The 15,440-nt window shown below is 38.7% G+C and overlaps 3 protein-coding genes across 4 annotated transcripts; 1 reads left to right on the forward strand and 2 right to left on the reverse strand.

Moving 5' to 3' along the window:
• On the forward strand, nt 4,564–6,824 carry LOC107622199 (putative ubiquitin-like-specific protease 1B). 2 transcript variants are annotated; one of them, XM_021113543.1, is made up of 5 exons: nt 4,578–4,845; nt 4,948–5,683; nt 5,766–5,869; nt 5,964–6,044; nt 6,138–6,823. In XM_021113543.1, exons 2-5 carry the CDS (start codon nt 5,447–5,449, stop codon nt 6,172–6,174), a joined length of 459 nt encoding a protein of 152 aa, XP_020969202.1. In that variant the 5' UTR covers nt 4,578–4,845; nt 4,948–5,446; the 3' UTR covers nt 6,175–6,823. The 2 variants fall into 2 exon arrangements, with proteins under 2 accessions (XP_020969203.1, XP_020969202.1); XM_021113544.1 differs by lacking the exon at nt 5,964–6,044 and having other exon boundaries at nt 4,564–4,845; nt 6,138–6,824.
• On the reverse strand, nt 7,921–9,021 carry LOC107620193 (protein FAR1-RELATED SEQUENCE 5-like). Its single transcript, XM_016322394.1, has 4 exons — nt 8,806–9,021; nt 8,392–8,681; nt 8,148–8,247; nt 7,921–8,052 (listed from the first exon to the last, which is right to left on the reverse strand). The coding sequence occupies exons 1-4, from the start codon at nt 9,019–9,021 to the stop codon at nt 7,921–7,923; spliced, it is 738 nt and encodes a 245-aa protein (XP_016177880.1).
• On the reverse strand, nt 9,387–11,578 carry LOC107620194 (protein FAR1-RELATED SEQUENCE 5-like). The gene is made up of 5 exons (XM_016322395.1): nt 11,471–11,578; nt 10,722–10,781; nt 10,324–10,627; nt 9,882–10,275; nt 9,387–9,795 (listed from the first exon to the last, which is right to left on the reverse strand). The coding sequence occupies exons 1-5, from the start codon at nt 11,576–11,578 to the stop codon at nt 9,387–9,389; spliced, it is 1,275 nt and encodes a 424-aa protein (XP_016177881.1).

Here is a 15,440-nt window from a genome sequence, read left to right on the forward strand (position 1 = left end):
TGACAATTCCTTTCTTTTTTTCTTTTTTTTTTTAAAATGTTTACAATCATCTATTTTGCTTCTATTGATGTAAAAACCTTTTTTTTAGCTATGATATATGAAACAATAATGCCAGGGAACCAACTTTATATAAGCCAAGAATAAGCTAAATGCAGTTGGGCTTGAAACCGGAAGCCCAATTGGCTCCAACATCCAAAAAATTAATCCACGGTAAACCAGATTAACCATCACCCAAAACCCTACTTTCACAGTTTTACCAAAAGTTTGAAAAACATCTTCACACGCGCCACACCACTGGAAAAATCGCGGAACCCTCTTCCTTGTCTTCTCCGGCCGCCGCGACGCCGCGCTGAAGCATCAACCCGCCTCGCGCCTCCACGCCTCTGGGAAATCTGCTACTGCATGCAGGTATCCCCGGAGCATCGGAAGCCTCCTGTTGCAGCTGCGCCTTCCGCCGGTGTTCCTCCAGTTCTCCAGCCCAGCATCTTCTGATCGTCTCACCAATTATCAGGTATAGTAGATGTTTCCTCTGATTTCTTATGCATGTTTTAAAAACAGAATTGGACGTGGTTTTTTGTGTAGTGGTTATGGTGAATTTTAATTGAGTGGGTGTTTCTTCTATGTTGTTTTTGCTCAGGTAATATAATCTCGGTGCATCACAGGTGGTTGTCAAGCGTATCAGCTGCATCTTTTCCTGTTATTCAGAATTTTGATCACAGGTAATTTTTTTTATCCGTAATTAAATTTGGGCCTGTTCTTAATAGATGAAACCCAATCGAAAGAAGTTTGATTTTCTGATTAACATTTATACGAGGTTTTAGATGAAATCTTTTGGAGTTTGTAAGTTACCAAGAATCATAAAATTAGAACTTTGATGATAATCCAAAGAAGCTGATGAGGAACACGTGAATGGTGCTATTGTTGTTTTTGAAATTGTTATGTTTGACCCTTTTTGGGTGTATGTTGTTCGTTACCAAGTGGATCAATTATTTAAAGACCATGTCTTTCTTTATACATGTTTTATTGTTGAACGGTGTTTCTTCCTTGGAGCTTTATGCTATGGGCTTATTTGAACCATACATGTTTCCTTTTACCCCATATATTAAAATGTATCATTATAAGTAAACACTATACATACAGACACAAATTTATGTATGTTTTCAAGCACCTACTCTAATTAGTGTTCTGTGCCTCTCTTCCTATATTCCCCATTTAATGCATGGTATATACATAAGTCACATTATACTTCTTTTATATTGTATATATGTGTAGCAGTTTAAAAAGCTAATAGATACCATTCAAATCTATTTTTTTCCAAAGTGATAAGCATTATGAAGCAAGAAAAGTAGTGTTCCTCCGTTGATATAATAAAGGCCTAAAGAAAAACAGAGGTAATAATTAATTAAAAAGATAATATAACAAAAAGGTAATGGTTATATTTGGAGCACAGCTATGCCAAAAAAGCATAGATATATATGCCTATACAAACCTATTATGGAGCATGGCCTTCTTAAAGGAACAATACACATTGCTGTATGCATGTCTTCACTGTGATTTTAGCAGGTGTTATTTTTGTAATCCTTGGTTAAGCAGTGTTTTTTCTTTTTGAATTCATAGGGGGTAAGATACGTACTGCACTGGTAATTGTGATTTTTTTTTTCTAACTAAAATTGGGTCTGAACTGATTTTATAAACCACCAGCAAGAAAATTTGATTTTTCTGCTAATATTTGTTGGTGGTGTTACTACATCTCTTGGTGTTTACTAGTTACCGAGAACGTAGAATTTGAAATGGTTTATTCTTGTTTTGTAATCTATGATTATCTTCAGGAACTATGCTTGTAGTCAATGTAATTTACTTTTGCTACTTTGTTGGATGTTGCTGAATTGCTATAACTAGCGAATGGATGTTTCTGTAGTTAGAATTACTACTTCTAATGTTGGTTTGATATGGTATTAATTGATGTTGGTTTCATGTTGCATCATCAACCATGTTTAATTGAGAACTCTTTTGATGTTGCCCATGATGGTTATTGGCAGTTTCCGTTAAAGGATTAGGGGCTGTTTCTTGTGAGACCGTAGCAGGATTGATTTGTAGCAAAGCCAACCAACATGGGAAAAAAGGTAACATGATGTTTACCATTCACAGATTACCATTCCATAATATCGTATGTGTGACTTACCGTTTGTGTAACAATTAACAGAAATTGTTAAAGTCCCGATGCTCGCCCAGCTACATACATAACATGATGAGAACGCTAACTAAAAACAACTCCGTTGATAAGCTTATGGAGATTGATGAAATCGGATTCGGATTCTTGAGGCTTGTTCCAAATTGGTTTGTAAAGCAAGCCATCATGGTTCACCTAGCTGAGTCGTATCAAGTAAAGCAGAGAACTTTTATACTCGACATAGGCAACATCCGCCTCAATGCCGAGTTAATCGGGAAGGTCTTCGGCCTTCCGTCTCGAGGTAAGTTCCGATATCTTAATTACCTAGTCTTGCATAGGCGTGCTGGCATAAATATCTTTGGGTATGGAAATATTACCATGCAATAACACATTAACATGTTGTAGGGGATCCATTTCCAGCTCTCGATGACAGTAATCCATCCCACGTGGCCATTCAAAAAAGGTTCCATAGACGGACAACAACCGAACTTCGGGATTTAGTTTACAGTTGTCCAATAGCCACCGAATCAGATAGGATGGAGTTCAGGAGATGCTTTCTACTGGTGGTGATGAAAATGTTCCTGTGCCCCACCACTCAATAGGTTCTCTCTCCATGGCACATCTACCCCGTGTTAGATGTTTCTGATCTGCGCAGATTCAACTGGCCGTTGGAAATTTTGAAGTGGTTTGACAAGGCAGTCGAGAAGTATAAGCTGAAAGGGAATAAAACGTGTGAAGGCTGCATGTTCGTCATTTTGGTATGACGCGATGACCATTACCGAATTCAGTATGCCATTTTTTTATGAACAAAATAAATTGTATAAGAGTTATCTGCGTTACACTAGTTTGGAGAGTTCAGGCTCTAATAATGTTATTTGTATGATATTTACTGATATGTTGATGATTTACTTGAATCTTTGTTTACTAATTTTAGATGCTTCGGTGTATGATTTCATCTGAATGTTTCCTATAACTAATTCTGTGTCGCCTGATATATTTCAATTGACTGCCAGCCTTATAGAATCTTGTACCATATCTCATGCTAACTGTTCAACTTAATAGTATATATTCAACTTGGTTTTCTTTCATGCATAACATGACTTGTGCCCGTCCTCTGTGTAGATCCTCTATTTTCAGCGATTGCAATACGGTCTGCTCGACAACTGTCTTGAGCATGAGCCATGGCTCGATTCGTGGAGCTCGGAGAGGCTAGAAAAGAAGGCGCAGTATATTATATCCGAGGTACTCATTTCACTCTCGTAAACGGTTAAATTATGCCACTATGAAAGTCGAAAATGCCTATCAAATGAGTCAAGATGTTTTTTATTTTTTCCTTTTTTGGTTGACTCTAAGTATGTTTTTTGCTTTTTTTATCATGCTGTTTCTGGTTTCTCTTTTGGTGGTGCCTTGAGATTCGACTAAGATCATTGATTCTCTTCGTTTATTAAATCAGGGGCGCCTTTTGACAAGACAGGGTGAAGTTGAGGACATAAAGGGTCGTTCACCGCAAGCTGCAAGGAAAAAAACGGGAAAAAAAGCACCACAGAAGCGTGGGCGAACGGATTCGGTGCCGTCGAGGGTAAACACGATGCTTTAGCATGTTAACAAATTTACTTCGCTATGGTTAATATGGTTCATGCTATTACTTCAAACAGGGGAGCTCAATCGGTGGAGAGAGTAGGCAGGTATCAAAGGAAAGACGACCAAGTGGATGCACAACACCTCCAATTAGAAGAACTTCACGCCGCACTGACAGATAAAAAACTAGCCCGAGAATGAGTATATCGACTAGCATTGCATAAGTTTATTAGGTTCTTTTCAATGTAATTGGATGTTTCTTTATCCAACATAATCGTTATGAATAAAACAGCCTAGCAGGAGAGGTGCGCAAAAAAATGGAGGGGCTAAGAAGGACCGATCATGTAGGTCCAACTGAAAATAATCTGAGGAAAAGGATCCCCCAATTAGCACAGATGATGATGAGGAGAATGAGCCTCTTGCCAAGAGGATGTGCCGACTGTATAACCCGAGATTTGACCAACACAAACCAAGTGCTGATCCACCCGAAGGGGACCTCAATAAGGATAACGCTCCCCAAGCAACACTTGTCTCTAGCTTGCCCGATGCAGGAACACTCTCGGTTGCGTTGGTGAAACATGAAGAATGGGAGTTCGACGGGTAAGTCTCCTAAGCAAAACTATTTCATTTTGTGGTCTATTTTGCTTTTTAATGAATTAGGGATTGCATCCGTATACAACTGCCTTTTCTCTAACATAGGTTGAGTTATTTGCAGTAATCCCAATTTTCTGTCAAACCGAGATCCCGAGAGTGAATGAATATGGCAATACTTGGAGCAACTGCAGAACACGAGGCCACTGCAGACCGTGATGCCAGCATCTCCATCTTGTAAGACTCCTAGCCCACCAAGCAAGAAGATTTCACCGTGCATGACTCGGACGGAACAAATCTTTACCCAATGTACTCCTATAAAGGTGCATCCACTGCTAAAAAGGCGGAAGCTGGACGAGGATGATGAGGAGCGATTGCGACGATGGGCTGCCAATCGTTCGTCGGAGCAGAGTCAGGTTGTGGCGGCATATGAAGGAAAACAACATCTATCATTGGTCCGAGAGGACATCTGCTCATTGCTACCCTGGCGTTGGGTCACCAGCAACGTAAGTAGAACACACTAACACATTTATAGAATGAATATGTTTCTTAATATATATCGTGGCACAAACAGATGACCCTAACGCAATTTAAATTTTTTTATGCAGATCGTTCATTGGATGTGTTCAACCTTTAATGACCCAGAATCGTTGCGGTTTAAGAATGACTTTTACTGTATTCCTCCAGAAATTTTGGTATGCACGAATTTGTGGCTTCTTATCGATCAATCTTTGAGGTCTGATCCTAAATAGTGCTTTTTATACAGGAAACTGTGTTGCAAAAGAGGAACTTGGATTCCTTCAGGGAGGTTCCTACTGTTAGTTATGTGGGGTTGGGTCCTCACTTCGGTGATGATTTTATATTTTTTGACAAGATAGCAGCTTCCAAGCGAAAATGGGTAAGTTAATGCGCTAGTTGAAGGTTGATTTTTTGGTTTAAGTGCTTACAACACCGTGTTTATTACTTGGATGTTGCTTGTGATAGGCAACGGGATGTTCCCCTTAATTGCCAAATGGATGGTTCTGTATTTGGTTTTTAGTTCTCACGTCTTAGGCAATTGAATCAGCGTGTACTTAATTGAGATGTGATTGGCTTTCGTTTCATTATATGTTCCTCAACATGCTAAATGTTTTAGAAATTTCGCTTATATCTGTATTTGGTGACTCCATTGATCGTGTAACTGATTTGATATCTATGTTTCCATCACAGTGGTTTGCCCCAGTCTGTATCGATCGTCATTGGTGGCTGTATGCCTTTGAGATATATCAGAAAAGGTTGTGGGTACTGGATAGTATGTATATAGGAGAACCTAGTAATGAAAGATTAAAAATACATGCTTATGCGGTAAGTATACCTCAGTCAATTAGATCACCGTTAGCCTGGGTAACTCAAAATGTATCATTGCTAACGTGTTGCTGCTTTCCAGGGGAGAATCATTGAAGACATGGCAAAAGTTACGATGCCCGCATATGAGCACACGAAGGACGGTCTACCTCGTTTCTATCCCAGCGTACCAAGACAAGATAACGGGTCAGTTAAAAAGCCACCTAAGAATACTCTTAACAGCACTTCACTTGATAATGATAACATGATTGGAAATAATATTCTCTTTTTGTACATATAGCTGTGATTGTGGTGTATTCGTCATCAAGTTCATGCAGTTTTGGAGTTTAGATAAACCCTTGCAGCATTGGGACAAGGTGAAGTTAAATATGTTATAACAATTAATTTCAAACTCTTTCTAGTCAGTTTCTTTCTCGGATTTAAAATTACCCTTTAACACGAAATTGTCATGCAGGACGTTGTACAGGAGTTTAGGAAGGAGATCATACTAGACATAGTCTTGGGTCCTCATAATTCACAAATTGGGACAACGCTGCAGGCATTGAACAGCGCTCCTGTGCGCCACAACCAGCCAAGGAAAAAGACTAAGGCTGTGAAATCACCATTCACAGCACCAAGCACGAAGAGCATGCTGCAGCGTGCGGGGTTACCGATTAGAAAGCCAAACAAGGGGAGAGACAACGGAAGAAGACAGTTTCCTTGGTAAGAAAAAATCAATATACATACCTTAGTCTATCCATGGCCTCCTGATAGAGTTATAGGCGTTCATATAACCATTTGACGACTTAGATTCGTTTTGTGTGAGCCTAATAAAGCCTGCTTCACTGCAGGTTCATGATTTCATGTTGCGGATTTTGTCAAGTTGATGGTGACAATCAAGACAAAACCTCTTAATGGATGGTGCTCATGCTATGCATTAGGATATTTCTTTTCTTTGTAAATCGGATGGTTCTGAATTTATTTTTTGATCTATCATATTTTAGGCATTTGAACTTGCATATACTTCATTGAGAAGTGAGTTTCTCGTGTTTTGTTAGATACTCCTCAGCAGGTTTCGTAAGTTAGGTATTTCACAATTCTCAAGCAATTAGTTTTCAATCTGTGGATATCACTGGTTCATTAAGAAATGCACTTCATATTTATACTACAACGTCAACCCTGATCGGTGTACAGTACCCTTTTGTTCATGCCTATGCTTAAGTTGCAGTTCTTTCCATTCACTAACGTGGTGTTAACTAAAAGGAGGCATTATTTATTTATTTTTTTATCACTGTTTTCTATTGTTGATATTGTGACGTTGATGGAAGTACTAGCTTTGCACGGCCTTCAGTCGTTAACAGTCTACACGGCCGGTTCGTTTACAGTGGCTTCCGTGACTTCAACCAGGATTTTAATTGGATGTTGCTACTGGTGGGCACACAAATGTTTCTTTTTCTTGTAAATTGGATGGTTCTGAATCTGTTTTGTCAACTATAATATCTTAGGCATTTGAACTTGTGTGTACTTCATTTAGAAGTGTGTGGCTCGTGTTTTGTTATATACTCCTGAGCAGGTTTCAAATGTTAGGTATTTCAGGATTATCAAACAGTTAGTTTTCAGGATACTCTGATTGGTGTATACAACCCTTTTGTTCATGCCTATGCTTAAGTGGCACTTCTTTCCATTCACTAGCGTGGTGTTAACTAAGTGGAGGCGTTAAATATTTTTTTCTGAATATTTTCTGTTGCTGAAATTGTGACATTGCTGGAAGTATAAGCTTTGCGCGGACTTCAGTCATAATCAGTCTACACGGCCCGTTCGTTTATGGTGGCACTGGTGACTTTAACCAGGATTTTAATTGGATGTTGCTACTGATAGACACACAGATGTTTCTTTTTCTTGTAAATTGGATGGTTTTGGATATGATTTCTATGTTTCATATGTTACGCATTAACGACAGTGTGCATTCCATTGAGATATGAATGGCGTTTATTTTTTTCTAAATGGCAGTTTTCGGGCTTAATTTAATACATTTCTTTTTTTGCGAACAAATAAGTGAAACCTCATTTTCTTAAAACCATACTAACCAAAGATTGGGGAACAATAACAACAGTTGTACTTTTGATTCTTTTAATGAATACTTCATAACAGGATAAATGAAAGTGACAAAACAGAAAAATTAAGAGTTTATTCAGTTGTGTCTAAAGGAACAATAAATCTAGCTAAGAATGACAAATTACTCATGCCAAGAAACCTGACTATATATGCCTAAAAGAGTTCAACAGGTCCATGAATCTGCCACCATCTGATGAATTCCATATAGTAGAATCCCCAAGTCTGTTGTTTACAGAACCATGACGATCATTATCTGTCTGAAGGTCAACAACATCCTACAAGATCCACAACACGAAGAGAACGACATATATGAATCAGGAACACCATTGGGTATAAAAAATTTAACATAGACGTCACTCCTGACACATACTGGTTGTGATTTCCTCTTCCTTTTTTCCATTGACTTCTTAATTGACTTGTCCAACTCTGCTCCAAGTCTCTTACTCTTCGGTCGTCCTTTGGTTTTAACCCTTGAGGGTCCCTATATGTCATGTAAAATAACACCGCATGTGCTCTGTGTGGGAATCGTATTCTGAGTCCCATCAAGAGTAGTGAAACGCATGCTGGCACGGTGATCAGTCAGCCTGGACTTTGCATCCGAAAGGGCAGCTCACAAGATGGTTGCTTCTTCTTCACAAGCAACAAACTCCTGAGCAACGTTATAGAACTCCGAACACAGTTGCCTGAACATATTGTGGCTTTCATTACTCCGAGCCACGTCATGGATACTCTTAATGTAAGTGTACTTGCGGATGACATTCTTACTCCATCGAGGAAGAACATAGCAGCTCGGTACTGTGTCAACTCTATAGTATGACCACACCGCAAAGATGTGGTAACACAATATACCAACGGATTCAAATTTGTTGCACTCGCACCGACTCTTTTGACTCAAGGGGTCAAACTGTACTATAAAAGTATGGTAGACAGGCTTCCCCCAAAATACCTTCTGCTCGTCCACTTTAATAGAAATTGTATCTCCTTTTTGTTCAGTTGATCGAACCACACAATCGGTTTTTTTTCCTTACCTCCAACTGAAGGGTCCGGAACATATTACTCGTATATTCCTGTTGAAACTGTCGCTCAATGCCTGTGCTCCCTATACATGGGATGGCTCCTTTCGAGTCCGCAGCATCATCTTCAAGTTCCTTTTGCTCCTTGGTTCCAAGCACATTATCGTATTTATGGACGAACTGAACCAACCCACTCTTGCAATGCAGGTATCCACCATAGAATGCGTGCATGCTGTTCACTCCGTTGTGTACTCCTCATGCCGGCCCAAAATTCAGTCTTGAAGAATATTGGCAACCACTTACGTCGATTCGCATAAAGATCTGCACAAGAAAAAAAATAGCATAAGAGTGTCGCTTATACCCAACAGGATGACAGCTTACAAAGCACCGATAAAACAAATAAAAAAAAACATCCAGACACACTATGAAAAGAAACATCAGTACGTGTATTGAAAAGAACATCCACTGACTAACAAGGTAGAAAATTCAGTTACATTTATTAAGGAAAAAACCCAAGAACGGAAACAACCGACAGTAATAAAATTAAATGAATAAATAGGCAACATGAAACCAACAGACGGGATTTAATTTAATGATCACGGACCTGCTAACCATCTGTTCTGGCCTAACGCAAATTCTTTGATGAAAGCAGCCCAATCAACTTCAAACGATTCACTCGAAGGAGAGTTATACACAATGTGATTCATCATTGCACTCAATTCTCCGTACCTAGTGTAGCCACCGAGCTTGAATTGTGTTTTCTTCATTATGTGCCAAATGCACCATCTGTGGACAGTATCAGGTAGGACCTTCCTTATAGCACCAGCCATTGCCTTGCACTGGTCAGTGATGATCCCCTTTGGCGCAGTCCCAATGCATCTCACCCACTGCGTGAACACCCACTCGAAACTAGGGATCTCCTCATTGCCTAGTAAAGCACAGCCAAGAAGAGTAGACTTCCCATGGTGGTTTACACCGATAAAGGATGCAAATGGTAGACCATGCCTGAGAATACAGCAAAAGCAAATGTAAGGTAACATGACAAATTTAAGAAATAACTGCTCTTGCAATTCACCAATACGTATACAGACCTGTTTCTTCTGTATGTGGTGTCAAACGACACCACATCTCCGTAATATTCATACGAAGCCCTGCACCTTGCATCTACCCAGAGTGCACTCTTAAATTTATTATCATCATCAACATCTATGGCATAAAAGAAGTTGGGATTGATCTCCTTCATTCGAACGAAATAATTCATCATCCCTTGGAAGTCCTCATTGTCATCGGAGCATCGGAGATTACGTGTGATGTAATTTTTGACATCCTTTTCTGAGAAACTCAGTTTTGAAGGCCCACCAACTTCGTTTGCCAGTGCTAGATACGTCTTGTTGGGTCTTATGCCAGCCTCGTCGTTATCTGTAATGACGTACTTGGCATGCTTGGTCAGCTCCCGGTACTCATGATAGTGGACAGCTTTCTCAGCTGAACAGGGATGAGAATGCCTCAATTCTACCCTAGACACAACCTAACATTCCTTCTCCCTGTCCAGCATGACATACATTCTTGCTTTGCATCTCGTGGCTGTTATTCTGTTTGACCGAGTTGCTACCTTAACATGAGATTCTCGATAACCCTCTCGAGTGCAGTGAAGAGATTGATTAATGGGTATCTTTGCGTCCTTCCGCGTCTTGTCAAAGTTCGTATTCCTGACTTTAGTTACAAACCCCAATTTCTTTGCATAATTTGCATAAAACTCCTGTGCCAAAGGCAGCGAATCAAAACTCATTCCTATGACTGGAATTTCCGCTTCACTGAGCCCACTATGATCCGGCAACTGTAAAGCCAATTCACAGAACCAAATAGAAATGAAAGATAGTATCAAAGTGGTAACTATAACGTGCTAACACACAATAAGGAATAATTCAAACCTCGTGTCTTAAATCCAACTCATCATTTCTCATCACCATGACGTCGGTGATTTCGTCGACCTTCAATTAAAGACAATGGGGACAAAATTTTAATCCACTTATGACCATTACTATATAATGAAGCAATCCAATAAAACATATCAACAAAAAAATGGAAACACATATAGCACTCAAGCAGACTTTATGACTATCTCATCTAACCACATTATTTCTCCAGATTTTTCCAAAAATTAATCAATGTAACAAACATCTAATTACCATGAATAAGAAGCCTTCACAACACACATTTTAATAAAAATTCTATTAGGAATCAATGAATCATTAACAAGATGTAGTTGATTGCATGCATTGTGACATAGACGGACAACACAGTGAGATTGAAATGGATCTTGGACTATTCGCACATTTAGGAGCAGTATAAACTACCAATAATTTTGTCTTTTCTAACATAGAACTTACATGTCTTCCACACAACCTAATTAATTTCTATATCCACTATCTATGTCTATCTCTATTGGAATTTTTTGTATCAATGACATTAGCTAAGCATAGCCTTTTTCCGCAACCCAATGTATTCAATTACAATCATACCTTATTAACATGTCCACTAGCAACGTAGGTGTGCCACATTTTTTTCAAAGAAAAAAATTAAAGAAACATCTAAAAAACATGGAAAAGAAACATTCACATTTCACATTCTCATAAAACCTCATGCAATTCAAGACTAACATATACAACATACAACATACCAAGGAACCCTCTTGATTAACAACGCCATCGTCATTCAATTCATCATTGCCTTCACTAGCATTGATCACTGTGCTATTTGGTTTCCCTTCCGGATTTGAGCGTTCCATGGAGACTTTTTTTCCCGAATATTTGCGCCGCCACGACCACTTCTTTTTTTTAGAGTAAAAGTGGCACGCACAGTGGAAAAGCAAGGACGGTCTCAAGCAAGTGATGATGATCAATGTGACATGCATTCAAGGCTTCCGGGGACGTGTTGCACCAACGGCGGCTTCTTAGTGAATGAAAAGTGGCCCGCACGGTTGAGGAGTGACGACGGCGACACAGCTTGAGTGATTGGGTGAAGATGGTGGAGGAGCTAGGCGGCTATGCTTCTTGGAGGAGAGAAAAAGAATGATGGCGCTAGTTGGAAAGGGTAACCCAGGGTAGTGAGCTTGAATGCTCAGCGCATCTGTTCCGTGATTCTCTCCTATCACTAGCGTATCTTCCCTCATGTTTTGAATGTGGTCAACAATAATTTAAAAAATAAATTAAATTATAAATTAATAAAACTAATTTAAATTAATTATGTTGTTCCATTCTTGGCTATTAGTTGGTTCTATATACTTTTCCTATATGAAAAGGCAATCGAAACATCAAGAAAAGAGAAGGAACCAACTGGGGAAACCTCAAGCACCAATCTCAAGGTTTTATCAAGAGATTTAGATACCATCATCGAGAATCCTATCGATACTACCAACATAGACAAAATTATTTTTCCTTATGCTATTGAAGATCATGTGCATTTCTTTCTAAGTCCTCATCTGCCTTTTTTGCGTATCAATGGAGTCTTACCTTTCTTTCCAACTTTGCCAAATCAAGAACTATTGATAAAGAGTGACATGTATATGGCTCCCTTTCGATGATGTCACTCGTGGTTTTCAAAACAACGCTAAAATCTCTTTCAAGAACACTAACTTCTTAACTTGGTTTAAAAGACTTGAGTCACACAAAAAATATTTCTAGATTTTGAAAGGCATATATGACCTTATTTGATTGTCGCAGTATCCACTCACCACCCATCATTGGATGATCAGAGCAATCCTTTATTTCTGGAGTCAAACAACTAGCAATTTACACCTCCCATGTGGAATGGTAGGTCCAACGTTGTTCGACATCACTGCTATTACATGTCTTTCCCCTACTGAAAGTCTGGAACCAAGATCACTCTTGAATTAAAGCCAACCAAAGAATATGATGTCAATTGGAACAATCCAGTCTATGGGAAATTTGTCAAAAACAACATGGGGCAAGGTAATGACCCTGACACTGTCGAAGAACACATCACCTTCCTGTGCTTTTGGCTAAATGGGATAGTCTTCTGTTCGCATAGTGTGACTATGCAAAAACTTCATCAGCCCTTGGCTATGCTTTATCATGAAGTCACATTGAGCTATTGCCTGACCAAACTCCTTTTAGGCAATTAATATGATGAATTAGGCCAGATGATTAAGAGTCTGTGCAAGAGACTCCTCGTAGTGCTAGAGTCCACTTTGGTATTTTCAATTGTGGTTGAATACTGTCTTTCAGAAGTTCATGCTTGTTGATGACGCTCCACTTGCAACAACACAGCGCATCAAAGGCAATATGTTGTCAGTGTTGAAACCTAAATTTCCTGGTTCCACTATGAGAGATTTGTTTTAGGAGGTTTTCACCAAGCTTTATAATTCTAAGTCCTTCCAAAATGAAGAACTCAAATTTGCTCCTTTTATCGAGCGCAAGTATGGCCCGACTTGGTTTCGAGCCTCTAGGATTTCTAAATCTGAAAATGAAAAAGTACACCGTCATGTCAACAACACTTGGGCTAACTTCACAACTATTCAAGTGTTCGCTACTAGCTTCCCTATGTATAAGTGATGAGCGGATAATTTATACGCTTTTTGGCATTGTTTTTAGTATGTTTTTAGTAGGATCTAGTTACTTTTAGGGATGTTTTTAATAGATTTTGTGTTAAATTCACATTTCTGGACTTTACTATGAGTTTGTGTGTTTTTCTGTGATTTCAGGTATTTTCTGGCTGAAATTGAGGGACTTGAGCAGAAATCAGATTCAGAGTTCTACACTCCATAGATTAAGGTGTGGAGCTCTGCTGTTCCTCAAAGATTAATGCAAGTACTACTGTTTTCTATTTAATTCTTCTTATTTATCTTCTAAGATATCCATTCGCACCCAAGAACGTGATGAAGGTGATGATTATGTGTGACGCTCATCATCCTTCTCCCCTTATGAACGCGTGCCTGACAAACACTTCTGTTCTACATGAATTAAGCTAGAATGAGTATCTCTTAGATCTCCTAACCAGAATCTTCGTGGCGTAAGCTAGAATGATGGCGGCATTCAAGAGAATCCGGAAGGTCTAAACCTTGTCTGTGGTATTCCGAGTAGGATTCAATGATTGAATGACTGTGACGAGCTCCGAACTCGCGATTGCAGGGCGTTAGTGACAGACGCAAAAGGATAGTAAATCCTATTCCAGCATGATCGAGAACCGACAGATGAATAGTCGTGCCGTGACAGGGTGCGTGAGCAGATTATTCACTGAGAGGATAAGATGAAGCCATTGACAAAGGTGATGCCTCCAGACGATTAGCCGTGCCGTGACAGGGCATTGGATCATTTTCCCGAGAGATGACCGAAAGTAGCCATTGACAGTGGTGATGTATCACATAAAGCCAGCCATAGAAAGGAGTAAGACTGATTGGATGAAGATAGCAGGAAAGCAGAGGTTCAGAGGAACGAAAAGCATCTCCATTCGCTTATCTGAAATTCCTGCCAATAAATCTACATAAGTATCTCTATCCCTTTTATTGTTTATTTTAATCTAATAAAATATCATGTTTAAATCCGCCTGACTGAGATTTGCAAGGTGACCATAGCTTGCTTCATACCAACAATCTCTGTGGGATCGACCCTTACTCACGTAAGGTTTATTACTTGGACGACCCAGTACACTTGCTGGTTAGTTGAACGGAGTTGTGTCCACACATAGAGCCACAATGAGGATTCAATACAATTATATATTGTTACTCTCATACAAGTACAAAGAACATGGAACACAATTTCGTCCACCAAGTTTTTGGCGCCGTTGCCGGGGATTGTTCGTGTTTGGACAACTGACGGTTCATCTTGTTGCTCAGATTAGGTAATTTTCTTTTTGTTTTGTTTTCAAAAATTTTTCAAAAATCTTTCAAAAATTTCTCACTTATTTTCGAAAAAAAAAAATGTTTTCAAAAATATATTTTTCTTCAAAAATTTTAAGAATGAATTCTAGTGTTTCATATAACATATTTTAGCTTGACTGGCCATGAAGCCATGTCTAATTCCCAGGATTTTGATTGAGGACTATGAATTCATTACTTCCTTTTTCCCAAATGTTTTCAAAAAAAAATTATACAAAAATCCAAAAAAATTAGAAAATCATAAAAATCAAAAATATTTTTCTGTTTCTTGTTTGAGTCATGAGTCATGTCATAAGTTTGGTGTCAATTGCATGTGCATCTTGCATTTTTTTCGAAAATTCATGCATTAATAGTGTTCTTCATGATCTTCAAGTTGTTCTTGGTAAGTCTTCTTGTTTGATCTTGATGATTTGTTTGTTTTGTGTTATATAGTGTTTTTCATATGCATTCTTGAATTCTTAGTGTCTAAGCATTAAAGAATTCTAAGTTTGGTGTCTTGCATGTTTTCCTTGCATTAAAGATTTTTCAAAAATGTGTTCTTGATGTTCATCATGATCTTCAAAGTGTTCTTGGTGTTCATCTTGACATTCATAGCATTCTTGCATGCATCACATGTTTTGATCTAAAAATTTCATGCATTGCATAATTTTCATGTTTTTCTCTTGCATCATAAAAATTCAAAAATCAAAAAAATTATCTTTCCCTTTTTCTCTCATCAAATTCGAAAATTTGAGTTGACTTTTTCAAAAATTTT

Source organism: Arachis ipaensis, chromosome B10 (genome assembly GCF_000816755.2).
Source record: "Arachis ipaensis cultivar K30076 chromosome B10, Araip1.1, whole genome shotgun sequence".
NCBI lineage: Eukaryota > Viridiplantae > Streptophyta > Magnoliopsida > Fabales > Fabaceae > Arachis > Arachis ipaensis.